Genomic DNA, 27,544 nt, shown 5'->3' with positions numbered 1-27,544 from the left:
TACTTGGAGATGCTGACTTGCCATCTACAGGCATCCTCCCTTGCTGGTGATTAATCATCTCTCCCTTTGAGCCCAACAGACCAGATACACACATTCCTCATTCTCTATGTTGATGGAAAAATTTGATTTTTGGCATGCCTTTTGTAGGATTCAAAATACCTTTGTGCTGTGGTGAGTATGAGGGAAGGGAGTTTTACTTCTCAGCAGATATACTAAAAGCATGTATTAAAGGCTGGGCTCTTCACCCCACCAAGGTTGCAAGGAGCCATTTATGGCTGCCTGATCCCACAACTCTGGTACATGCTGGCCTTACCAGGCTGGACATTCTGCATGTGTGTATGCTGCTGCCTGCTGCTGGAGATCAACACACTCTTGCATAGTGGAAGTTACTTGTGAATCACCAAAAATTGAGTGTGGAGAAATCAGAAGGAATGGGATTTTAAATGAGATAAGTAAATGTGATGAGTAACTTTCTTTTGCTGTCTGCATGCTGTAAACTAAGTGAATTTCAGGTCCTATATTACAAAACATAAATAAATCATATTAATAAGTACAGTTGCAGGCGAACCATGTACCAAGTAGATTCCCCTGGAGAAAATATAAGCTTAGTAATGGTGTTGACTAAGCACTGGGAAAAAAAATTTTAGTGGCACTGACAGGTCCCTTGCCACCATGGCTGTGGTTCCAGAGGCCTTGGAGAAGGCAATGTGAATGTGAATCTGGCCCTCCTGATTGCTGGGGTTAAACCACGGATTTGCTAATGGTGCAGCGTTTCCTGATATTTGTAATGACAACTAAATAAGTGAAAAAACATTAGCTGGTGATAAAGCTTGTAGCTGACTCAGTTCTGAAGGAGTTACCAAAAGAGAAGACTGATTATCTCATGCAAACCAGCTGTCATCCAATGCATCTGAATCACCGTGATCAAATGCCACAAAAGGAGACGATTTATTACCCATGGACAGAGTTTTGTGAACACTGTGATGCATGGACCACTCTCATATGTCATCAGTACTGGGTTTGCCTGTACATTAAGTGTCTCCCCACTCTGTGTTCTCAACTTGTAGTAAAATTTCACCATGCTTGTTTGGTATACATTGAGGTCACAGATGTTTGTGCTCCCCCTTTGCCTGCCAGCAAAAATTTCACAAGAGTTTTTTTTTAGCATGACTTAGTAGAGGTCATTAGAGGTCATTGTCTCATGTGACACTGAAAAATGTAATCATTCCTGGTTGGAGCTGACTTTGACCATGGGGAGAAGCAGGGAGTTGGCATGTTCAAACCTAGGTGAAGACTCTCTGAGTCCACACCTCTGTGGGTTGCTGTGCAGCACATGCAAAGCTGCACCTGTGATCAGCTTTTCCAGATCCCTTAGAAACAGTCTGTGAACTCCCAGCATCCAGTAGGTCACAGGCTGCAGTTGGTGGGATGCTGGGACCCCCAGGCTTCACTGGCAAATTGTCAAGAGTGATGGACAGGCAGCAAACTGCAGCACAGCAGGATTTCTGTGCTCTTCCTCGTTGCCTCACCCGTAACATTCTAATTTCTTGCAACCACAAGCAAAGAGGTGGTTTAGGGACCAGGAGCTTTGTCCAACATGGTTGGATGCCTTCCAGGGTTTGGTTCCACCTTGCCTACCTGGTGTGCCTGGAAATGAAGTCATAAGCATTGATCCTAGTACATATATGTGTCAAGTGACAGCAGAATGTAGTTTTGAAGCAGAAGGTTATCAGGATGAGTACTGTTTCTTATTGTGCATGAAATTGGTGCCTGTGAATATGCACAGCCACAAATCATTGTGAAGAGCCAAACAGTTACGGGCAGAGAAACTAGAAGGGGATTTCATTAGTTACCCAAATGTAAGCCAAGAAACACATTGCCAACAGAACTTAGGCTTGAAAGATTTGGACCAGGTGATGAGCTGGATAAAACTGTCATTTCTTAGGAGATGTTGTATTCTCAGTTACAAGCAGAAGTGCTGAAACATCCAGACCTAATCATAGTGAAAAAACACAAGCAATCTTTCATGTAATGCATGAATAAAAGCTGTGTATTCAAACACCAGGTTAAGAGTTCACTGAAACAGTCAGACTTATATGGTTATTATTTTGTCACTTCTGCAGCAGCAAGGAAGAATCCTGTCCCCCAAGGGAACTGATTACTCACTGAAGAGTAACATCACACTATCAATTCTTTCCCCTGACAACCCTAATCCTGCTCTGTCTTGTCTGGGTTGCATGCTACAGAAGGAACTAGAAAACTGAGAGCTGTATCCTGAAAAGCCTTGAGATGTTGATGTACAGAATGGTGGGTGGTATTATTTAGATGTCCTCACAAACAAACAAATATGGCTGATTAAAGCTGAATGGCCACAGAGGTTTCTGCCTCCCTCTGCACACCCCACCCTTTGCCTGGCAGTTACGGGTATATCAGGTTTCTCAAAAGGCCAGGTTGGAAATGAGTGTCTCAAGAGTTGCTTCACATGTGGTTCAGCTCCCATGGACAGAGACATAGCAAATCTGGAGGTAGGCTGCTTCACCATAGTATGATATTCTAGTTATTTGGTGGGATGCTTAAGTCCAGCTGTCAGCAAATGCCATTCTTGCAGCTTACAGGAGAACTCGATTGCTTACTAACATTTCGCTGATCAGCACATCTTACCATATATATTTCAGGCCCACAAGCTACATAATCAAACTTGCAGACAACAGCAGTTTCTTGGAGACTGTGCAGCCATCTAGCGTTATTGTATATATAGCATGCTGGTTACCTGGCCAGACCCAGATCCTTCAGTACTTTTTTCCTACACATCTCCCAGTTGGATGTATAACTTTCAGTCACAGGAGAGGTAGTTAAACTTGCTGATCCACTGGACTTGATCTCTCAAATTTCTGACCACGTGAAGATTGTGCTTGTGGATGGAGAAAAGACTCCTGCTATAGTATTTCTTTTAGCCATAGCAAATGTTGTTAATATAAAGAAGAGCAACCAGTCTCCTTGCTGGAGACTGCTACTGCTGCATTTTAACAGCCATTGATTCTTAAGGAAGCAAAAAAAAAAGAAAAAAAAAATTTAAATTTGAACATCAGTGAGCAAACATCAGGGATGCTATTGCTATCTGCCAGAGTGCTTTGGAGACTTTCTCATTTTCTCAGGAAGAAGAAAGTCTTATACATATATGAATGAATAAGACAAGGACAAAAAAGCCTGAATTTATGTATCTCACTTTTCTCATCTAAAGAAAACCATTTTATTTCAAAGTCCCAGCTTCCTCTTTGGTCATTCTGCAGACAAGGCAATTAGTACAACAAACTACTTCTACAGTTTGTAGTAAATTCATTAGGTAACTTGTGCAGGCATGGTGCATGATGAAACAACACACATTCTTGTACTGCATACCAGAGTGACAAGTAAATCTCAAAGGTGACAACCCAGGGTTACTGTGACTTAGCAGCAACCACTTGGCCAACCTGAGAACAGAACTGTCTTTGTTTACAATCTGCATTTTTCTAACTCTTATCTGCTCTCTTGCACTGTAATTTCCCCCAGCCCCCTCTGTGCCACTAAGTTCATCTTTCTCCGCACCTTGCATTACACTGTAGAAGCATCCAGGTGTATTATGAGGGACTTTCATCTTCTGAAACAAAAGGTGATGGACTGGTGACTTTCTGTACTGCACTGATAAGTCACTGACTAATGAGGTAAAATTAATTGCTTCTGCATAAAAGCTACGTTATGACTTCTTTGCTCGGGCTAAGCAGTGAATGGAGATTCGTGCCATAGAGACACATAATTTTTTGGATCCTGCTACACTTACAGAAAGTGCTCCCATCTCTGCCTGCTTAACAGTGAAATAGCCCTATTCCCAATCCCTTAGAATCTACCCCATGAACAATTTACATAAACACTGCCTTATTCCTCTTGTTACCTCAGACTTTTAATATCAAATAGTGATGCCTCAGTCTTAAGAGCCGTTGGAGCGGAGCAGTGAGAAGCAGCACATACTCATTCAACGGTAATAGCTGGGTCTGGAGGAGGATGTTTGTTGACAGCACCTTACTCACGTGTGCTAAGCCAGGCTAATTGCCCTTGTCTGCAAGACTGGACATGAATCTTTTGCACACTCCCCTTCTAAGTGTCTGTCTGTCTATGGGATGTTAAAAACAGACAATGGTATGTGCCCAGCAGGTTTCAACCACAACTGACTGATCTGGTAGCATTTACCTGGAATATTTTTTTAAAGACATGTTTTACAAAGCTTTCACTGCATCAAGTTTTGTGGATGTTGGATATAAGAACGTCACCAAAGAGATGGCTAATTAATTACCATTCTGTCATTTATTTCTGATGACTTTTACCAATAAACAGGGAAAATAACATTCTATCCCTAAATTACAACGGGTTGAACACAGAAACACACTGCACACACAAAGGCAGATAAATACTCTCCTGCTAGCAGAGCTCCTCTCCTGTTGCAGGGCATAGCAGGGGGTCTATGGGCACATGGACGTGGACACAGCCACAGCAGCTGTGATGGGATGGAGGATGAGGGTCACTGCACAGCAGCACAGCCTCTTCCTGCAAAAATGAATGGCAGTTGTGATGCTGAGCCATCCACAGGGAGCCACAACTCCACTACCCACAGGCAAATCCCTTCCTCCTGAAGAGCTTGCAGACAAAGGTGTTGGGCAGAGCAGGAAATGGCTGAAACAAAGTTTTGATTTAAGTGATAATCTGAGGTAAGGTGGAGTATGTCTGTCTCACAATTCTAAAAATGTTACCAAATAATACGTATGGATGCAGGAATGAGATGAAACATTTGTATTCTATTACATATTTTACTGAGAGGCTTATTTTTTTCTTTGGATAAGAGCCATATATTTGTTCCTCACAATTTCTGAGCAGTAAAAATTTTATGGTTTTGTTTTGGGGTTTTTTTAAGTAGTAGAGGTGTTAACGTTCATATCTCAGACAAAATCTTTGCAAGTGCTCCTCAAGTTCTAGTTACATCTTTGGGATCCCTGCTTCCTGCCTGCAACTGATATCCAGAGCCACTGAAGCCATATTCCAGCTTGGATGCCTTTCTGTTGTCATCTAGGTGACTTTTTGACTTTAATGGTATAGTTTGGAAAGCACCTTAGGTCTCATAGAATTAAAAGTGCCTTAGAAAAGAAAGGGTTTTTTTGTTTATTCACTGTGATGCCTTGAGAATATTTGCTAGTGAAACAGACGCTTGAAAAAGCCTGCATTCAATTGCCACAATGCCAATAAAATAACTTTATTGGGGGTTAATAACATTCCTCCCTGCTAACTTTCCCTCAAATGGATGCAGCACTGTCTCCAGTTAACCTCTCAACTATGCCTTAGAGAGCAGAATCACTTTGCCATAAACCATATTATGACATCCAGAATCGGCCTGTCAGGCTTTGGGAATGAGAAGAATGCCATCCACCTCAGTTATTACTAGACTTGTGTTTCTGTTTCTTCTTCCCTCTGCCTTTCCAGGTCTCTTTTTAGAACCAGGAGCGCTGGTCACCATGTGCGTGGAGCAGGATTAAAACAGGGATCCATTTGACAGGCGCGAACAATTACCAGCACAGCACTCGAAGTGATAAGCCCGGTTATTCTGACAGCTTGTGCGTTATTTAGGTGAAGCAAAAGTGTTTGTTTTCCGAACACTGGAAATATTTATTTTAACGCAGTCCCTGTTTGGGGAAAGAGCGTTTTCCGTCAGCTGAGGAAGCGCAGCTCCCACCCGGGTTTCCAGGGTTCCGCTGCCCTCTCGTGGCACAGCCAGCAGTGTCCAAGGAAGTGCCCAGGCCCCTGCACTAACGGAGCCGACAAGGCGGTGCCGTGTCATGCTGTCCAGGTGCCGATGGGCGCCGGACAGGATCACAGCTTGGAAAAGAGCCCTGACATCTTCGAGTCCAGCCTATGACCGAAGACCACCACGTCGATCAGACCACGGCCACTCAGTGCCAGTCCAGTCGCTTTCCTCAAGCCACCCCAGCGGACGGTGACTCCCACCGACGTCCCGGCCAGCCCATTCGTCGACGCGAGAAGCAGCCCGAGCACCGCGCCAGTTGCCCGCACGTGGCCAGAGCCAAGCCCGGAGCCAGACCAGTAGCCCCCGCGGCGAGGCCCGACGGGGCGGAAGGCGCATCGCGAGAGTGGCGCGTCCTCATCCGCGGGGCATTGTGCAGCGCGCGGTTTTTATGTTTCTCGCCGGAGCGGGCGCTGAGGCGAGCGCGCGCGGGAGCGCGGTGGCCGGGAGCGGGGGCGAAATGCCCGCCAGAGAACGAGGAGGGCCGAGCGGAAGGAAGCAGCGAGGGTGAGGGTCGCAGGCAGGCGGCCGGGCGCGCAGCGGGCTGACAGGCCAGGGGTCACCCAGAGGAGAACCGTGCGCTCTTTGCAGCACCGCTGGGATCCGAGCTATGGATGGGAGCAGGCGCAGAGGCAGGTGATCAGCGCCGCCATTGCTGAAGGAGAAGGAATAGCCTGGAGCAGCTAGGGCTGAGAGCAGGAGCGGCAGATATGTCTGGAGAAGTAGAGGGCAGCCCGCGCGGCGCGGGCCTTTCAGGGTGCCTGCGGGCCGAGCGGACTCCTGAGCGTATTCAAAACAAACACGCCGTGAAGCGGCTGCCAAAAGGGCCGGGCGGTGACTGGCGCACAAGCGCCTTTTTCTCATCCCCGCAGGCTTTCATTTTTATTTTTATTTTTTAAAGGCTAACGGCAAGAAGCTTGCTGCGTTTTGTACGCATTGAAATTTGCAGTGAGAAGACTGCCTCTTTGCTTTTGTTATTCTGAGCCAAAAAATGTAAGGTATCATGCCTTTAAAGTGAGCTGATTTCAGAAAGGGTAGTAAGTTCATATTTTTCTGAATTTCTGTCTGAAACATTAAAGACAATTTTTTTCTCTTCGTGTTTCTGTATGTGTACATAACCATTCTTTCCCTCCTTGTGGTCCTTATTTAGTTAAAAAGACCCCACCAAACAAGTTACTTGAGCAGAGCTCTCCAGAACAGTTGTATAAATTCCATTTGTTTTTTCCAGAAATAAGCCCGGTTATGTGTTTCTTTCGGTAGCAGGTATAGTTTATGCAGACCTGCATCGAGGAAGTAGCCTAACTTACAAAGCCCAGCTGAAAGGATCGGGTTTATGCCAGTCACTCTCTTGGTCTGCACTGCTTCCTTACCCTGCACGCAGCTGTCCAGGAGCTGCTCCTGACTTGGCATTGCTGCCAGGAGATATGTACATGTGATCGTCCTGGGAGGCGGTGTTTGGTTTGCATACCTCGGTTTGCTTGTGTTACAGGAAATACAGACTGCTTCAGGGAAATGGTACATCCCCAGAGCCAGTGGTGTATGCTTCATTTCTCTCTTGCTGTGAATGTTTTCATATGTTGATGCTAAGCACTGATGGATGCTAACCAGTCTGTTCTGGGGAGAGAATATGAAAGCATGATGCTCCCAGACCTGTGCAGATAAAAAGTATCAGTATCAGAGTACAAGCTTGAAAGAACTATTCTCTTAAATGGTCTTTTGGGGAATTGTGTTCTAAGGGATCATAGAATGGTTAGGGTTGGAAGGGTCCTTAAGGATCTTCTAGTTCAAGGCAGTAGTACTATTACTCAATATACTTTAGAAGCGAAGTGGATATGTTTTTTTCACTGTCTTAAAAACTGAAGCATTATTTTAAGGGCATGAAAAATACCAATCTCTTAAGGCTTGGAACTAATTTTGATTACTCTTTTCCCTACAAAAAGTTGGAATTTATAAGGACATGTTTATAGAATGCAGTATTTTGTGATACTGTAGTTAGAAAATAGTACCGATTCTCCCAGAAGTGTCACGATATTCTTTGTTGCAAACAGTAAATGGTGATACAGCCTGTCTGAACTTCAAGTATTCCTTGGTCAGACTAGGAACAAAAAATTTACAGGCAATTCTTTTGGAGGAAAGGAGGAGGAAACCCTTGTAGAGCAAATTATCTCATTGTACAGGAAGTATTGAGAAAAGGACTTAGAATTTAATTTCTTTCACAACAACCACTCCTGTAGCAATGCTACAGGAGCTGTGGTGTTTTTCGTGTTGTCTCTATTTCTTGAGAATCCACAGAACTTACCTCTAGCAAGGGTTATTGCTCCATTGTCCTTTGTGCTTCTGTCAATCTTTCTTTGTGCAATCTGGGGCCAGTCAGACCAAGGGGAATTACTCATGTAGTTAACTCAGGCTTACTGGCATTTTGGGGGCAGCTTCTGTGTTTCTTATGCTTGTCACTTCAGCAAACCCCCCACCAGGTGATTTGTACAGCAGTTCAACAAAAGAGTTCCTAGTCCTTTTTGAGGGCTAATGGCAAAATACCACCGTGCAAATACGTATGAATGTAGAGTGATGAAAAAGAGAGGCAAATTTCTGACCTTTTCAGTCAAAGGGAAAGAAACCTCCACTTTCATGAGGCTTGAAGGGTTCACTTAAAGTGAGATATCACGAGTTCAGTGCTGTGCATCTTTGAGTTTTCTTTTTTCCCCTTGAAATTTTTGCAGTTGGTCAAGGGAAGAGTCTTTCAGTTTGACCAGTTAATGGAAGAATGCTGTGTTCACTACAATGAAAAATGAGCAATAGCAATTTGCTAAATGAGTAGTTTAGTTTTAATTATATTCTCTCTTGCATTGCCATCAAGAGTTGATCTTTCTGAGCTCAGGTACTTGTCATCTGAAGGTGAAACCTGGATTGGGGAGATCAGAAGGAAATAAAAACTGGATAGAGAATCACAAGAATGCAATCTCTTCCCCCAGAGAAATTGTAGAGATAGATCTTTCTCACATAAAAGAATAAGGTGATAACTATCTGATTAGAATGACTTGTGGAAAATAAAGATTTGATTTTTGGGGGGAGAAACCTTGTGCTCCACCTTTTCAGTGTCACACAATTTGTCCCATGATTCAGGAAATACCCCATTTCCCTGCCTATTGTGTATTAAGTTTCAGAAGATGCCCTTATCTTTATCTTAGTGTGCCCTTCCCCCAGTTTCTTCTGTAGGTGATGGCATAGATAAGCATCATGTAAAGCTCTACATCTTGCCTCTCTGGGGTTTCTCTTGGAGATGCTAATTTATACCTTTTTGCTTTCTACGACCAGCTGAAGGAGGCTGTAGACAGATGAGGGGGTTGGTCTCTTCTCCCTGGAAACAAGCAGTAAGACAAGAGGTTGAGCCAGGGGAGGTTTAGAGAGGATATTCTGAAAAATTTCTTCACTGAAAGACTGGTGCAGGATTGGTCCAGTCTGCCTGGGGAAGTGATGATTCCACCATCCCTGGAAGCACGTTCAAAGAGTGCACAGACTTTGCTCTTACAGACATGGTTTAATGATGAACTTGGCAGTGCTGGTTGATGGATGGACTTAATGGTATTAGGTCTGTTCCAAACTAAATGATTCTATGACTTGTTTGATATTTCAATTTAACAGGCAATGTTAGATGAATCTGTAAAGGTGCATGCTTTTTTTACATTTTGGGGGAGTCTTGACCTGAGTTTTGAAGAGTAATTTGCAAACTTCTAAATTACTAATTCAGCAGAAGTTACTTTGAAAAGTATGTCTAGATTTTGTAAGCAAAGCGAGCAGAAGTTATTGTTTTCACATTGGGAGTTGTCTTGAGCTCTGTAAACTGGGTGTGATAGTTGCATAGCTATCTGAATATCTTCTTAATGAGAAACTGTAACTTTGTGCAAATGGCACATGGAGGAGTACTTGGGAAGCTGTGCTCAAATTTGCCAGGTGGGGTTTTTTTTCCTCACAAATTTGCAGACTGCAAATAAACTTAAATTTCATTTTGCTCTAAATCTATAAATTGGAGTTAAAGCACCTTTGAGCCCTTGAATTCCATGTGCTGCTACCCGGGGTGTTTGTATGGTGCACATGCAAGTGAATGCAGACCTCAGTTACTTTCATTTTGCAGCATTTCACAGCTGCATATGAGTCCATACAATCACGAATCACAGATGTATAATGGCTGGAAGGGAAAAGGGAGTGTGTGTGTGAGACACAATTGTAGTTATCCTGAAGAACCATTTATATTAAAAACATTAACTCTGAAGTATCTATAAATACTTGACATCTCTTTTTGTTGGGCAGGCTCGCTCTTCTTGGGACAGGGAATCAAGTGAAATGCGCTATAAGAGGCTTCAACATTTGCTTGAAAAAAGCAACATTTATTCCAAATTCTTGCTAACCAAAATGGAACAGCAGCAACTAGAGGTAGGTGTATTTTGATCTGCAGTGATGATTTTTAAGGTGCTGCCTGTTTAGGTTTTTTTGCCATCCAGCTGTTTAAAGTAAAATACTTTTAAGATTTCTTTTGTAACATTAAAATCTACTGGACCCTACTGCACAGGAATGAAGTGGTGCTTTACATTGTATTCAGAATTTGTTCTATAAGTTAATAGATGAATCAGACTGGGAAGAGCATGAATTATAATTTTCAAGTCACAGAGTAAAGGTGGAACTGATGCCCTTACAATTCTTCATTTGGCCTGAGTGCTAGGAAAACAAGTATTTGAAATAAGAAATGAAGTTTAAGGGAGCTAGAAGACCTGAAGGGAGGATAGAAGATGCAAAGAATTGGGAAGCAGGAAGTTTAGTAGCCTGTTTGTGTTATTTACTGAAAGCTGAGGATGAGGTGTGCCTTCAATATGCTAATGTAGGCCTCCCTCAAACAAGTTTATAAATTACAGTGATCTGAGGCCATGCTGTTCTCAAACAATAGCTTCCATAAAACAGTTTTATGTGTTTTTTTTAAATCCATGGGCTGCTGAGTTCATATGTAGCTTTATCTTGACTTTCTCAACTGTACCTTTGTGGGCAAGCTTATAAGAATTTATGCATGAGAGAGGGGGAGAAACTTAGGAAAAGATTGAGGACAATGCTCTCCAAAAAGGGACATTGACAGACTGCAGGAACTTCCTTTCTAGAGTGAGTGTTTCAGTACTAAGTCTTGCTCCATCTGATAAATACCAAGGTCTCTTATCTCTTTCTCCAGGATCCTTTTGCTTTCAGCAAGTAGAAATAGTAGATGGAGTGAGAATCTTAAGTTCTTCAAGACATAAAAGCACTTCTTCATTAAAGACGTTCTAGGCTACTTACATTGCTGTCTGTTCTGCAATGAACATGAGTGGTAATACGTAGAACTTAAAGGGAAACTGGATACATGGAAAACTAACTGCAGTATATGTGAACTTCATGACTTTGCAGTTGGGAATATTTTTATTGGAATCTTCCTAAATTACTGTATTTAAGTGTTTAAAGTATTTACTGACAAGCAATTCAGAGCAGTTGTACTTTCTTGTCCAAATTTTACTTTATCATTTTAAGCTGTGTCAGAACAGAGACTTTTAGTGACATTGCAAAAACAAAGTCTATAAAGTACATGGAACTCGGTATTAACAATGTAATCTATACCTGTTATCATTTCTATAATGAATAGTACTCTTGTGGGTGTTATGAAAAGATAAGAATTGCGTGTGTGGTTTTTATTTTGTTTAGGAACAGAGGAGGAAAGAGAAGTTAGAAAAAAAGAGAGAGATGATGTTAAAATCTGCCAAGGTAAGATTAGGTAGCTATTTTATGCAACTTTTTGACTAAAAGTCTGAGAAATTACAGTGCTAGTTTTGATCAAGGTAGCTAAAATAAGTAAGTTTGATTAGCCAGTATTTTACTTGTAGAATCTGTCTAATATACCATATGTATTTTAACCATAAGTCATGGCTGGGCTTCGCGAACGAAGATTTGGGAAAGGCTCTACCCACATTTGTTGCAAGCACATACCATAATAAATAAGATTGTTTAAAAGTGCTTAAAAATTGCGTACCATGGCAGTCATCTTAAGAGGATGTTTCTGACTAATTAATATTAGAGAAAATTGTTTCAATTTGTTTTCAGCAGTTTTTTTTGTTTTAGCAATGATTGCTTATTCAACCAAGTTACTGAATAACTAATAAAAAAGATAAGCAGAGCCTTTCTTTTGCTTTATTTTTGAAAACTGTCTAATAGTGGAGTGTTTTAAGAAGCTTTCAAAGGCAATGGTTTGAGTCTGATTACATCTTTTTATCTGTGTCATGATAGTTAGAGTCATAAGATGATGAACCTTTTCCTACGTTTATTTTCTAGAGTCAAAACCCCACTGATGGCAAAGAGGAGAAATCAGGTGATGCATTAGGTTTTGCCTTTTTTCAATACTGGTGGTTTTGGTTTCTTTAATGTTTGATGCCTTATATAAACTCAAATGTTATCTTTATAGGTGCAAAAAAGAAGAGAGGGAGGGAAGATGGAACATATAACATCTCAGAAATTATGTCCAAAGAGGTAGGCCTTAACTATAAATAGCTTGTCTGGATTTTTGTTGCACAACTTTTAATGGGTCAAGCAATTGTTGTGACATCTCTATTTTAGATCAATCCTTTTTCTTATACATTGCTACCAGAGATCATCAGCCATCTCTAGTCTGTCTGTGAGGTATGACTTTCTTCCAACAAAGATCCATGTAACAAGCAATGTTTTGACACCTGTAGAATTTGGATGCTCTTTTGTTTTTTCAAGTCTTTAGGGAGGCAAGCTGTGAAGAGTCTACATTGCCAGTTGAATTTTCAGCTACCCTTTGTAATTGAGATGTATTCTCTGGTGTGTGGTCTGGTTTTAGAGGCTGTTGTATGATTAATGGTGTTGCATGGAAAGCTTTTAAAATATGTTCAGATTGCAGAATAAATGAAAAGGTCACATGAGATACAAATTATAGTAACCTTTAAGGTTGAAAAGCCTATAAGCATGTTTTTTTTTTTCCCTTTGTTTCCAGGAAATATTATCAGTGGCAAAAAAGAGTAAAGTGGAAAATCAGGTATGTCAGCACATATTATTACAGTTAAAGTGCATTAAGCCCAAAGGGAGGAAGGACTTTTTATACTTTATAACATATTCCTAAACTTGCCTGTAAATAAACATCTCTGCTAGTTACTGAAGTCCTGAATTAAAGTTTAAAAAGGTGGTGTGAATGCAGTTAAATACTTATTTCAGAAATCAAAGGTGAATTTCTAATTTATTTTTTAAAAGACTGAATTTGAATGTATTTATACTTTATAGAATGCCTGTAGTTACAAAAATAAAAGAAATAGGAATTTACTAAAAAATATTTGTACTGGTGTTTAAGACCTTAAGAAATTTTTAAGCATTTAAGTGTGGAGATAGTGGGTGAGGTCTCTCTTGCTTTTGCTGCAGTTCAAAAGCTACATGCTTAATTGAATTGCTTCCCAACATTCTTTAGAACCCACTTCCAGAAGGGAAATAGCTGCATTAAGTACCAGCTGCTATGAGGAAGGTTTTAAGTCTGCTTGCTTTATGGGTGGAAAATTATAAACCAAATAGCTTCAGTAGCTGTCACTGCTCTTCAGTTCTAAAGAACTAAAGAATCTAAAAAGTCTGCTCTTGAGTTGACAGATGCCCAAAAGAAGCCTTTGTGTCAGGGGCTGACTTACTCCACTGTACATTAAGGGTGGTGTAAATTCAGGAAACGTATCTTAGCTGGGCTTTGATGTGCATTCCACTTGTCATGTGTTCCTTGAACTTCCTTTTATAGGATGAAAGCTCTTCTGACAACCTGCACCCAGAAGACCTGCAGAAAAATGGTGACTCAAATAGTGTCATTAAGGATAGATTGTGTCAAGCTGTACGACACACTGCCAAACAATCTCTTGATCCAGTACGAAAATATAATGGACAACCAGTGCCTTTTCAGCAGCCAAAGATTTTTACTGGTGGTGTAATGAGGTGGTACCAAGTGGAAGGCATGGAGTGGCTAAGGGTATGGAGCAACTGTTGATGAGATTTAACTTCTGTGTCTTCCTTTCTGTTCTTTTGTGAGAGGTTGCTCTGTTGCTTGTCAGAATGGGCAGTGTCTGCACAAAGAAGTGTGGCTGGAGCAGGTGGCTGTGTTGGCCAGGAGGTGCACCTTTTTTCTGTGGTGAGGTAGCTATGCCCACAGAAGCTACTTGATTACATAAAACTGAAACATCAGCACAGTAACTTGGTCTTTTAGAGAGGGAAACTAAGTAAATGTTTTGGAGCTGGGATGAGTAAAACCTGGGATAATATAATGTGAAGTGCCTTTTGATATAATACTAAGTTACATACTTTCCTTTGATACTGTTCTGTGTTTTTGCACCATAGTCAGGCATACGGTGCTGGAATGCATACATCTACATGAGAATATCTGGGGTTTACCAGATGCTTGTATTTATTCATAATGGAGGGAATCATCCTCATTTGTGATATAAAATGGGCCTAGTAAAGAGTTTCCACGGCTAGTACATTCCTAAAGATCTTTGTTTTTTCTGAAGGTGTGTTGATTCTTTTGCACTTACTTTTGGTTTTTTGCATATGCAGATGCTTTGGGAAAATGGTATTAATGGCATTTTAGCTGATGAAATGGGGTTGGGGAAGACGATCCAGTGTATTGCAACAATAGCCCTGATGGTGGAGCGAGGAGTCCCTGGTCCATTCTTAGTATGTGGTCCTTTGTCTACTCTTCCAAATTGGATGTCTGAATTCAAGAGATTTACTCCAGAGGTAAAAGAAATTAAGACTTCTCTTTTTCTTCCTTAGGTTTAAAAGCACAAATTATTTAATTTTTATTCTAATTCTTTGCCTTGAAACTTTCTCTGTATAGAACATTGGTTTAATTGTGGTGTTTATGTGGTTACTACACACTGCCGTGGTTTGCTGTGTATTTACAGCCTTCTTGTAAGAGATCTCATCATTTCTACTGTCTTCTCTTTAGGTTAAAAATGAGCTTAGTTTGCCTGACTTGTAACCTCTTTTTTACAGATTCCACTGATGCTCTATCATGGAGCTCAGCAGGAGCGTCGGAAACTGGTTCGTAAAATCCATGGACGACAAGGATCACTCCAGATCCATCCCGTGGTCATTACTTCGTTTGAAATAGCAATGCGAGACAGAAATGCCCTGCAGGTATCTGAGTGCTCCTGGCAGCCCTAGGACAGTGTGGTGCCTCATTGCTGGCAGCAGTGCTTTTGAATACAGTAAAAAAACTCGCATGCTGCCTGTACAATAAGTGTCATACTGTAGCATGTGTGCTGGCATTTGCTTCTGCTTCCTTGGTAGAGTAGTGCTGGAATTTAATGCTTAAGAAGTTCTTCAAACAGAACATTATTCAAAAAGTAAGCAAATAGTTACAGCCTACCTGCTCTTTTCATTACCTTTCTATTGGTGGTAGTTGGGGAGGCTTGGAATAAAAACTGTAGTGTATAAATATTGTGGTTAACATCCAAATGGTTCATTCAGCAAGATGAGTTTCTTGTAGTTTTATTTTAACCACCTAAGCTTACTAAATGCAGTCACCATGAAGCAGATGTATGGCATTAACTGTTTGGACTCAGCTCTAGGAGTGTGGCACAGTGAAACACAGTAAATGGAATCTTTGTAGGAGGCAGTATCAGTCTTACTACTGCTACTTAATTCATTTGGCCCCTGTTTTGATGGAATAAAAAAGGCTAAAATTTACTGAAATAAAGCTAAAGTTTACTGAAATACCCTTCCTTTTTGTAGCAGTGCTACTGGAAATACCTGATAGTAGATGAAGGTCACAGGATTAAAAATATGAACTGCCGCCTTATCAGAGAATTGAAACGGTTTAATGCAGACAATAAACTCCTGTTGACTGGTACTCCCCTGCAAAACAACTTGGCAGAGCTTTGGTCATTGCTTAACTTCCTGTTGCCAGATGTGTTTGATGATTTGAAAAGGTAGGTTGCAATCTCTGATAGTGGGAACTATCTTTGTTTGTTCTGTTTGAGCATTATTGTGACTCTTTAATTATTAAACTTATATCAGCTTGTGAAGAGCTGTTTTATGGTATGGTTGTAATTTGGTGTGATTTTTTGAAATGTGCCTTGCTTCACACTTAGTTGTTTCAGAAAGGAAGGAATTAATTGTCATCTCCATGATAGTGGAAGCTCAACTCTGAGCAAAGACATGAGCATTTGTAGTGAGAGAGGTTTGTCTTACCGTAAGTGCCTGGTGCTGCTTTGAGATTCTCCTGAGGTGCTGGAGAAAGCTGTGTGAGGCTGGCAGACACAGGACCCACAGGTCCTTTTCTGCAGTGGTAGGGGTCAGGTGGAAGAACACTGCCAAGACAGTTTTTAGACTAATTTTGGAAAAAGTTACAGACTAGATTGAATATAATAGGTCACTGAATATTTCAACTTAGTGTAAGTATTTTTACAAATCACTTACAACCTCAAGCATCTGAATTGACAGGTGTATTTCAGAAATTCCTCCTGTACACCTTCTATTCATGATGGATATTAGGGCTTTATTTTTCTTAAATCACAGGATAAGAGAAGAATAGTATACTTAAATAATGAAGAATAATAGCTGCGAAGGTACCAATTTTTTTCCCTTCTTTTGTTTTTATAGCTTTGAATCCTGGTTTGATATTACCAGCATTACAGAAACTGCTGAAGATATTATTGCTAAAGAAAGGGAGCAAAACATCTTGCATATGCTGCATCAGGTTTTCACTTATCCTTGTGTTGTATTTTTCATGGTTTATTTTTAACACTAACCATTATTATGAAGTGTTTAAAAATCTTGTTTGTGGAGCTGAATTTTGGGTCTGAGGTTTTTGTTGTGGCACTTCTGACTTCCTTAGACTTGTGGGGGTTTTTTCAATTTACAGCACTTAAAAATGCTAAAGAAACAATATAACTCTTTGATAATTACTCATTTTTATTCTGGAATTGAGTTGACTTTAGTCATACTTAATTACAGTTTACAGGCTTCAGTTTGTCAAAAGATTTAATTGGTGGATGTATTTTGTTGAAAGATAACTTTGATAGAAGTTATGTAACTTTTAGGTGTCAAACAGAATACCTTTTGACAAACTAGTTACATAATGTGCCTGTCTTCAGGCTAACACTCAAAGCTTTTTTTTTTTTTAAGAGGGTGTGTGGAAGTAAATGCTTACAGACCTATCATTTTCCTGTCAAAGGCTGACAGTGAGAGATCTAAACTGTGTCTTCTATATATAATTGTTGATGACTGTTTATTTATTTTGGTTAAAGGTTTGAGACTTTTCCAGAATAACTTGATTTAGGAAATATAACAAGCAAAATGAGCTGTTTCATAATAAAATTACTTTCAGTTATTGGAATTTATATGAAAGGTCTGTAATGTAGTTACTACTACACCCTTACTAAACACTTCAAGATTTTTAAAATGGCAATGGATGAGTTGTTTCAACACGTCATTACCAGCATGTGAGTGAAAGTTTTGGAGTAGGCATCCATATTAAAAAATCAAATATATATGCAAATTAACTCCCTTGCCTAAATTGGCAAAATAGCATTACATTAGTAGGCCTGTTTGTGTCTTGTCTTGTTTTTTTTTTTTAAACTAGCCACGTTGAGAGTTTTGAGTAGTTGTAACATCTGCTCACCATTCCAGATTCTGACACCTTTCTTACTGAGAAGACTGAAATCTGATGTTGCTCTGGAGGTTCCTCCTAAACGAGAAGTTGTGGTATATGCACCGCTGGCAAAGAAGCAAGAAACTTTCTATACTGCCATTGTAAATCGCACCATTAGGAAACTGCTTGGAAATAATGAGGTATCTGCTGATACAGATGTTAGAAATGTGCTTGCTATTAGTAGTTTGTAGGTGAAACCACACTGGTATTCATTACTCTTGTAACTAGACCCCCTTTTTGCTTAAATTTTTAGTCTGATCCTTTTGTTATCTATTTTGGCAGTTACTGTGATAGGCCTGTGGGCACAGAACTAAAACAATATAAGTGTAAATATGTTCTTCATTACTTGTAGCTTGAGGGGGAAAAGAACACAGTTTTCATAAAATTGACAGTTACAGCTTAAAAGGTATTAATGTGGCTTTTTAAAATCAAACAAACTTTCAAAATCTACAATTAAAAAATTTACAATCTAAAATCTACAGTTTAAAATTTGGGCTGCGTTTTCTACTTAGCCAAACTCAAAGCTTCTGAGTCTAAGTAAGTCTTGCATGATGTACATCACTGAGACCTCTTTTTGGCTTTGAGAATTCTTGGGTCAGCACAGGCCTTCGAGTCTGAAGCAAACTGCTGCTGATGGAAACGTTCTCATTTCCCACAGGAAGAAGTAGTTGAGTTGAGTCCTACAGGCCGACCAAAACGCCGTAGTCGAAAAGTGGTTGATTATTGTGAAGAACACAATGGCTCACCTGATGACTTGGAAAGATTGATCAGCAAAATGCAAGAGGAAGTAGAAAAAGAGAGGTGCCTGCCTCAAAAGATTCTTTATTATACTGTCTTATTTCCCTCTTAATTTGCTTCTAGAGCTTTACTTATTGAGATTGATCAAGAAGAATGCGTTTAGTTGTTCACCATCCTTGAAGCTTTAGGCTTTGTTTCTTTGATTTTACCTAGTATTCATTGAGCTATGATAACAATGGTTAGGTTGTACCATCACTCACTGACTCATTAGAGTTAACTTCAGGACATTGTTGTGGTTTAACCCCAGACAGCAGCCAAGCCCCACAAAACCACTCACTCACTCACTCACTCACTCACTCACTCACTTCTCCACCAGCGAGATCAGGGAGAGAATCGAAAGAGTAAAAGCTGGAAAACTTGTGGTTTGAGATAAAGACCGTTTAACAAGGAAATCAAAAGCTGCTCACACAAGCAAAGCAAAACAAGGAATTAATTCACTGCTTCCCATGGGCAGGCAGATGTTCAGCCATCTTCAGGAGAGCAGGGACCCATCACATGTAACAGTTACTTGGGAAGGCAAATGCCATCACTTCAAGTGTCCCCCACTTCTTCCTTCTGTTAGTGGCTCATAATTGGTTGAAAGTCCCTTGGGTATAAGGAAAACCAGGTTAATCTTTAGGGTTGAAATGCATTTACTTTGCTAGATTTTTACTGTAGTCCAGTGTGGCTTGCAAGAAGAGACAATTAAATATGTTTGTATTAGTTTTATGGTATGTATGGATCTATGTCAGAGACAGTACTTAGATGTAGAAGAGCTCAGTAGCTGTATTTTGTTGTGAATCCTGTAATGTCTACATGTGACTGCAATGGGATAGGCAGAGAGCTGATTGTGGAATATCTTATGTGTTGCTCCACAGGAGATCTCTTCATGTGTTCTTGAGAGGGCTTGGTTCTATTCCATTTTGTGCTGGGTGACTTGCTCAAGCTAAATTCTGCAAATTACTACTGACTGCCCTTTTGTATTTTAAACCAGCAATGGCACACTGTTGTGCCTTCATTGCCAAGTGTGGCACTATAAGAAGTTTGGTTTGGTAATAGCTTTACTAATTCTGAAGGATTTTGAGGACATTTGATGCAGCATGTGAATCCATTGCTTTATTTTGTTGTGATTTTTTTTATTTTAAATATTTGTAGCATAATGACACTTTCAGTACTAATAAGATGATGTATGTTTTCAAGGCCAGTGGTAGAAGTGAGCATTCCCATGGATTCCGAGGTGAACCTTAAACTGCAGAATATTATGATGTTACTGAGGAAGTGTTGTAATCACCCCTATCTCATCGAATATCCGTTGGATCCTGCTACACAACAATTCAAGGTAATATTTTAAAAGCACTAGAGAAAATTTATTTCAGGCATTAAAAAGCAATAGACTGTGAGCTGATGGCAGTAAAAGAATGACCTTTTCAATGTATTTGGCATATGCCTCCCTGTTGAACTCCAGCAGTATATTGAATCATTATTTGAAACTTCCTGCAGCAGCACTTGCCCATTCAGCCTCTGTGTTTATTCAGTCCTTGCACAGTTATGCCATAGTGTCCTTTACTGTGGCAGCGCTCCTCTCCTGGTGGGAAAGTTGTGGAATACAGTAACTGGGTTCCATTGACTCCAGGTGCTTTAGAGTGTGCCTCAAGATCTCCTCACAAGAGTTATTTTTTGAAACATGCTGACCCTTGGTGAACTGTTCATGACATAAATTGTACACACTGCAGGAGGTGCAGCGGTAACATCTAAGTGTGAGTTGTTGAAGGACTGAACCAAGTACAACAGAGTCGTCTGCTTAGAGGATACAGTATCCCTTCTCTTCCTCAAAAGGGGGAGAATCCAAGTTATATCACAAAGGCCAGATGGTACTTTAATCTACACAAAACAGTTGGCAATATAGGAAAGTATGAAGTAATTTAAATTGGAAAAATCTTGGAACAACTGGGCATTGTGTGCACGTTCTAAATGTACGTTTGTGGGCATGTGTAGTCATGTTTTCCTATTTACCTGTGATAACAGGTTCAGCTCCACTCAGGAGCAAGCAAGTTTATCAGTGTAAAGTTAGTGTATAGAAAGCAGATACCCCAGTCTGGGGTGGTGAGGGAAAATTAGTTAATGTGTAGAAAATGCAGACACTCTGACAGTTGACACCACCTGCAGGAGTTAGTACCTGCTCAGCCAGATGCATTCAGAATTATTCAAGGTAGCTGCTGTATGGTTCAAACCTTAGTTTGTTTCTATATCCCTGCTCTTGGCCCATAGCAAGAATTAGATCTAACAAACTCTTGAGCAGAAGAGGGGTTTAAGGCCACAGTGTGGAAACTTGTGCTGTGAACTTTTACCTCTTGGCTGATGTGTGGTAACTTGCTCAGCGGTGCCTCCTTGTGTCCAGTAGGTGGAAGCCTTGTGCCTTAGTTACAAGCAGGGAAAGAAGTATCAATGCTCTTCCATGAGGAAAAATTAACATCAGGGTTTCTCCTTCTAGAAATGGGATGAAAACTAATTAGTTTTATTTTTTAAATTATTTGGGCATATGAAATGCCCAGTTTTGGGTTCAATTTAGTTTTATCATGATTTAACTGATTCAAGGTTGTTTGCTGAAATTAGTGTTGCTTCCAATCTTAGGCTTTTAGTTAAAAAGGTGGTGCATGTTTGTTTCAGTGAGAGGCTTTCAGACAGCTTTTTTTGATGCTTCTGAGTTGGGGAAGCCTTTGGTATCCTGCTCTCCTAATATATGATCCCCTCTTCCCTGTTCCAAGGTTGATGAAGATCTAGTAAAGAATTCAGGCAAGTTTCTACTCTTGGACCGAATGCTTCCAGAACTGAAGAAGAGAGGACATAAGGTAAAGCTAAAGATTTGTTGCAGAAGGGGGTGGAGGAGGAAGGAGATACACTTGTCTCCTTATGAACAGAAAATTGTATTGAGGAATCTTTCTGGTTTTTTAGGTCTTGTTGTTCTCACAAATGACTATGATGCTTGACATTTTGATGGATTACTGTTATCTGAGAGACTTCAAATTCAGTCGATTGGATGGCTCTATGTCCTACTCGGAGAGAGAAGAAAATGTAAGTAGGTGTACATGCCCTTCAAGAGTGTTAGCAAATTCTACTTGTCCCTGTGACAGTGGAACATGATTTTGTACAGTATTTAACCTTTAATAGGCAAAACACATCTATGTTGAAAAGTGTCTTTACTTCTGCTTTGATATCTGCAGCACAGAAATACTAAAGCAATTAGGTGTGCTACTAACCAGTATCTTGGGGTATGCCTGGACTGGTGGGTGCTCATATACTCTGTTTCCACATTTTTTTTCTGTGCCACTGATGTGGCTGAGGAAAACTGAACCCCTAAACACTGAGGTTGCTACTGTTAAACCTGATTTGTAAAGAGGAAAGGCTAACTAACATGTCAGCAAGCTATAATGACTTCTATTAAGCTGGTGGAATTTTGTACTGCAAGTTCAGCAAGGCTCTTCTCAGTTCCATGATTTGCTGGTGTCCAGGGGATCCCAGAAGTTATGGGTCTTTTAGAGAGCCTGGGTGTGGGATAATGGTTTCTTTTTCTCTGCTGTGATCAAAGTCCTGAAAATTATATACACTCTCAGTTTTTTACCAGAGTGGCTGAAAGTTACAGTCATGTTGGCATTAGACTCTCATTTGTATCCAGAAGTAACTATGTCTTTAGACTTTGCCAGCTTGGACAATGGACACCTTGCTCATCACTGGGTGGTAGATCATGTGGAGGTGAATGTAATTTGGACCATACCTCACTGTAGTCATCTCCACTCTATGTGTTAGACATCTCACTGACTGGAAGCATAAGATAAGAAAACACAGTTGTTTCACTTCTTGGTCTTGTCCTGTCCCAGGTGCATGCAGTGTTTTTTAAAGGCTCTGACAGCTTGTGCTGTATTTTATCTTTTTAAATGTAGGTCTCTCAAAAATAAAAGATAAGCTATGGTGTGTTGGATCCATCTGCTTTTTTTAATGGATGAATTCTCTTCCAGATGCATCAATTTAACACTGACCCTGAAGTCTTCCTGTTCTTAGTGAGTACAAGAGCTGGAGGCCTGGGCATTAACTTAACAGCGGCAGACACAGTTATCATATATGACAGTGACTGGGTATGTTGACAGATTGTTAAACCTAGTGATATGTGTCATACAATTCTTTCTCTGTTGCTGCTTTTGACAATCATTTATGAACCCCTTATGGCATAGACCATTTCTATAACTTTAAAGAGGTGTTACATGAAGATAATAGTATGTAGTGTGTGCAAACATTTTGTGAGATAATGCAGCCTCATTTGAAAAGTCCTACGTTATTGAATACAACATTACAAGTTGGTTTCTAAAACTAGCCTGTTTGCCTCTGAGTTATCAAAAAGCAGGAGGGTTTTTCTGTTGCAGATACATTTCCTTCTTTTGATTTATTACTTAAGTTTGAATGTATCTGGACCTTCTATGGGTTCCCTGTTTACAACAGCTACCATGTTAGTCCCAGTTCCTTGAATTTCCTCCTGTGGCTTGCCACATGTGTTTTGGCTAGCTAGGATTGTACTGCTCCTGTATGTCTGGAGGCTGGGAAAAAGAGAGCTATGGAAGTAAATGACTGAGGACCTCTTCACTTTGTTTTAGTAGACAGTGCTGCTGTTGGCATGACTGTTCAGATTCAGAAGAGCTAAAGCACCTTTAAAAATGCCTGAAAACTTTTAAAATACTTTTCTTACTCTCAAAAAAAATTTCCACAAACCTACAACTAAAACTCTAATCTAAATCTCTCATTAAACACATCTGTATGGTGAAAACTGCAGCACAGGGTGCAGAAGCACCCAAGCTGGTGGGTTCCTCTGCCTGTGCAGCTACAGCAGCAGAGCTTGTCATGGATGAGCTTAAGAGTCAAAAGATTCAAGAGTCAAGTAGAATTCTGTTACACAATGTCTCTCCTGCCTACTGCTTCTGCTCTGACTCTCAGCTCACCATTGAAAATGCTGCTTGTGATATGTCCCTTTAAAAAAGGATAATGGTGTAGCTGAATTGTTTTTAACTTGTTTCTTTGTCTGCTCAGAACCCCCAGTCAGACTTGCAGGCCCAAGACAGGTGTCACAGAATTGGCCAGACAAAGCCAGTAGTTGTTTATCGTCTTGTGACAGCAAATACTATTGACCAGAAGATTGTGGAGAGAGCTGCTGCCAAGAGGAAGCTGGAGAAGCTGATAATCCACAAAAGTTGGTATCTTTTTCTTATGATGTCATGTCAACATGTGCTGTTTCTTCAGATCTCAAGCTGTAACAAATTTCAGCGTCCTGTTTGCACCTGTCTGGTATAACCACAACAGACAAGTTCTGTTTGAACAATGAAACAGTGCTGAATAGAACAACAGGCCTTGGTTTCATGGATGGGCAGTGGTGATTCTTGATTATAGAGCTGGTCATACTCAAAAGCCTTTAGAATGTGATAGGTTTGAAGTGTCTCAAGGATAAATTTTTCTCATATAGAATCTATATGAATTCTGCTTTGCTTCTGCAGCTTACTCTGACATTTGGACTGTAGTTCTGCATATGTAACAATTTCAAACATTAAGCTCTCTTGAAAAATTGCAATTCTTGTGACTTGGTGTGGGCTTCTGAACAGTAACTAGTCTTATATTAGGAGGTTAAAAACTTCTCATAGTTCTTATATTCTCATATTAAGGGGAAAAAAAGGCATTTTCAGAGGGCATAAAGGGGCAAAAAGGCCACACCTCTAACTGCCTACTGCATGGTGCAATGCTTGTCAAGCCTAAGCTGTGGTTTGTCTCTGGTTTTGGATTATGTTAGCTAATCTTTGTTAGATGCTTACTTTATCCTAGCATTAGCCTTCTTTGTAATGCCTTTGCCACTGTTGTCCTAGTATGACTGCTGAGACTGCCATCTGACTTTTTATAGGCATGTTATTGACCAATGTAAGTTTTTTTTTGTTTGGTTTGGGTTTTTTAATGATTTGATTATGGTCCAGACTGAAGTTAAAACCGAAGTGGCACAATGAGCACACAAGAGCACATGAGCAAGATGAGTGCAGAATGGGCTGTAATAGTATATTCCTGCCATATACTGAAGTATATAATATTTTATGTGGGTTATTTGGACTGACATCCAGGTTTGCTGTAAACAGGTACTAGCATAGTCTCCAAGAATCCAGCCTGTGTCACGGTATTATTTTGTCATGTCTGTCTGTTTCATTAAACTGAGGGCTGGTCTCTGCAAACCACGGGCCTTTCACATATTTACTGTCCTGCGGTTAATACTGCTTACTTTGTTTCAACCAGCTTACAATACAAAGGGAACAAACCTCAGCATCCACCACCTAACTTTATTTACAATGTTTTTGCTGTAAGTAGAACTAAAGGCTTTTCTTCTCTGTGTGTGCGTGTGTGCATGTTGAATTGGTGTTTCAATCAGTTCTTCTGCATACTATATATGTAAATACATACACATCATAGAAAGTGAAAGGCCTGCATGTAAACCTTCATGTCATCTGAGTTTTTCACCAATTAGACTGTTAGTGTAAGGTGTGTTTATCTGAGGGCTAGAGCAATGAAACATAGCATTAATTCTGATTTGCAAGAGTAATTTGTTCAATACATGCATCCAATATTGATTTAACTATTTACATTATTTGTTCCAGTCTCTGTGTACTTTCTTAAAATTTCTTCTTTCTACAGATCAGTTTAAAGGTGGCAAATCTGGCCTAGCACAGTCAAAGAGCTGCCTGGACCCTCAGGAATTAATAGAATTACTGAAATCCAGAGACTATGAGAGGTATGCAGATTTCATGTTTTCTTGGACCATGAGTTTGTAACTAGTAGCTTTCAAGCAGCTATCAATAGCTCTCTTGTCTTAGGAAGTGGTATGTGGATCTTCTTAGTACAAAGAATGTCCTAGGGATTCTGCTATGTGGGAAAACTGACTATGCAATACTAACATGCTTTTATCTGTATTAAGAAAGATTATTTCTTCTTCAACAGGGAGGTTAAAGGATCTAAAGAAAAAGTAATAAGTGATAAAGATCTAGAGTTACTTTTGGATAGAAGTGATCTTATTGGTAAGTCTGAGTTTTCATCTGTTTTCTTTATTCAACAGTAAATTCATATTTTGTAGGAGTTTTCATAGTATATAGCATATAGAAAGCTGCCATAGCTTCACTTCCTTACAGCTGTGTTGTTCATGTGGAAAAGGATATTTTATGGTCCTTTGCTGACATTTTCAGTATGGTTTGCTGAAGAAGAAATAACAGAACTTAAAATTACTCCAGAAAACCACATTCAGGCATAGTGTGCCCTGAGCATACTGTGAATGAAGAGCATAGATTAGGAAGTGTTCTGCAAAGCAACTTTCAAGGAAAGTTGCTCTAATTGATCAAAACAGAAATTATTCTTAGTAAAGGTTTATTTCAGCAAACTTGTTTAAAAACCTATTTTGATATGATTGTATTTCAAAATATAGTCTAACATTTTTTTGGGAAATAAATCAAGCTTTTCACCGTGGCTTGTCAGTGGATCAACTATTTAAAAAAAAGCCCAGCCAAACCACAATTTTTTTTTTTTGAGGTTGTCTGCAAATTCTCGTGCTTGATCAGGCCAAAATACTATTAAAAAAGCCTTAACTTTCCTGAGAGAGCAAAAATTCTTGTCCAGTTCATAGATTTAACATGCTTTTGTAAGATTAATAGATTTAGTATGCCTGGTTTCCTTCAGCATCTTTAGCAGAACAATGCCCAAAGCATAGATGCAGAAAAAAACCCCAGTCATTACAGAATTTAGAAGTAAAAATTATAGCCTTAAATAAGTGTGCTGTGTGTAGTTTGCATAAAATAAATCTGCCTTAGGAAATTTTTGCTATATTTTATATAATTTAGGAAAAAAGTTTTAAGACCTTGTTCTATAAAACTGCTTACGTCAGTGAACTGACTGCTAATATAGAAAGTTATTCTTGGTGCATGGATAATATGGTCTACCTCTATCTTTACAAGTTCAGACTTCAAAACAATCTCATTTCTCTTTTCAAGTTGAAGAAGGTGCCATTTACTTTGTGTTATTACTGTGCATCATATTTATCATGGTTGCTTTTTTATTTCTTGGTTATACTAAGCAAAATAACTATAATAAAGTTGTCAAAAAATGTTAATACGAAGATATTAGTCTAGCATTATGTACTGAATATTTACTGACACTAACTGCAGTTAATGCTTTAGAAACTGAAATGCCACCTTCCATCCTGATAAACCATAATTATTAAATTTTATATGAATAAATAGTTTTTTATTAGCTTTAAATTCACTGGAAGGGCATCATAGTGATGGCAAGTGCTAGGAAAACAAGTTGCAGGTCTTTAAATTTTAGAAAAGAATATTACTTATCAGGGCTGTAACTTTTTCTGTTTCTCCTGGTAATTTCACTAAATAGGTTTACTGCATTCTGGATTTTTTTCCTCTGGAAAATGAGACCATTTCAGGCAGCTTTTAGAACTGTTTATTTCCATTCAGATTTAGCCAGAGATGTTGGAATTTTTTTCTAGAAGTATACAACTGAAAAATATTTTCAAATACAAACTTAGTGGCAAACTGTTGATGAAGGAGCAAAATGATTTAATCAATTTGTTTTCCAAATCCCAAGAAAAAATGTGTCTGCTATATCACTTGTTATTGTTGACCTTTGTTTTAATCTTAGATCAAATGAAGACCTCTGAAAAAATGAAAAAGGAAAAAATGGGTGTCTTCAAAGTCCTGGAAGAGTCATCAGAGTCCAATGGAGAATGTGTATTTTAATGTGCAAATGTGGCCTCTGTGTAGTCTTTCAGATCTTCCAGAGATGTCACTTACACCTGATCCTTGATGCTGAGTTCCTTTACAGCCTCGTTCAAATCCCTTGTGTTCTTCCAGTGAATTTTAACATGTTCTAGAGTATAATGCAGGTGATAGTTTGTTGTAGCTTTAGTAGACTCGCACAAAGAAAATGAGCATATTTCACACTTACAGCTAGTTCTTGTGCTCAGTGGTAAAACCTGGCAGATTTGTGTAAAAAAAAAATCTTCCTGTGGAAGTCCTAAAACACCATTTGTTTTGGTTTAAAATATGGTGTCAATTGTGGTTGTACTTGGGAGAGAACTTGCGCCTTTGTTCAAGCCATTTGTGTAGCTTCTGTGTTTAACTTCTGCTAATTATTTTGGTTAAATAAATATCTGTTTTGTTCTA

The 27,544-nt window shown here is 39.6% G+C and overlaps 1 protein-coding gene across 1 annotated transcript; it reads left to right on the top strand.

The window, feature by feature from the left end:
- Positions 1-12,297: 12,297 nt before the first annotated feature.
- On the top strand, positions 12,298-27,544 carry HELLS (helicase, lymphoid specific). The gene is made up of 17 exons (XM_018069066.1): positions 12,298-12,358; positions 12,846-12,887; positions 13,623-13,847; positions 14,429-14,611; positions 14,870-15,013; positions 15,614-15,807; positions 16,481-16,577; positions 17,510-17,671; positions 18,190-18,332; positions 19,509-19,647; positions 21,074-21,157; positions 21,261-21,380; positions 22,322-22,438; positions 23,382-23,541; positions 25,017-25,113; positions 25,320-25,396; positions 27,021-27,544. Exons 1-17 carry the CDS (start codon positions 12,347-12,349, stop codon positions 27,116-27,118), a joined length of 2,094 nt encoding a protein of 697 aa, XP_017924555.1. The 5' UTR covers positions 12,298-12,346; the 3' UTR covers positions 27,119-27,544.

This window comes from Manacus vitellinus, unplaced genomic scaffold (assembly GCF_001715985.3).
Source record: "Manacus vitellinus isolate BGI_N305 unplaced genomic scaffold, ASM171598v3 scaffold_15_pilon, whole genome shotgun sequence".
Classification (NCBI taxonomy): Eukaryota; Metazoa; Chordata; class Aves; order Passeriformes; family Pipridae; genus Manacus; species Manacus vitellinus.
The sequence above is the reverse complement of the archived record's forward strand: the minus strand, read 5'-3'. Positions and strand labels throughout refer to the sequence as shown.

What these genes read in the sequence shown, in the direction of transcription:
- HELLS (XM_018069066.1), top strand. An exon ending in AACTGCTTGGAAATAATGAG is followed by an intron (nt 17,672 to 18,189) that starts GTATCTGCTGAT and finishes CATTTCCCACAG; the next exon opens with GAAGAAGTAGTTGAGTTGAG. An exon ending in TGAAGAAGAGAGGACATAAG is followed by an intron (nt 21,158 to 21,260) that starts GTAAAGCTAAAG and finishes CTGGTTTTTTAG; the next exon opens with GTCTTGTTGTTCTCACAAAT.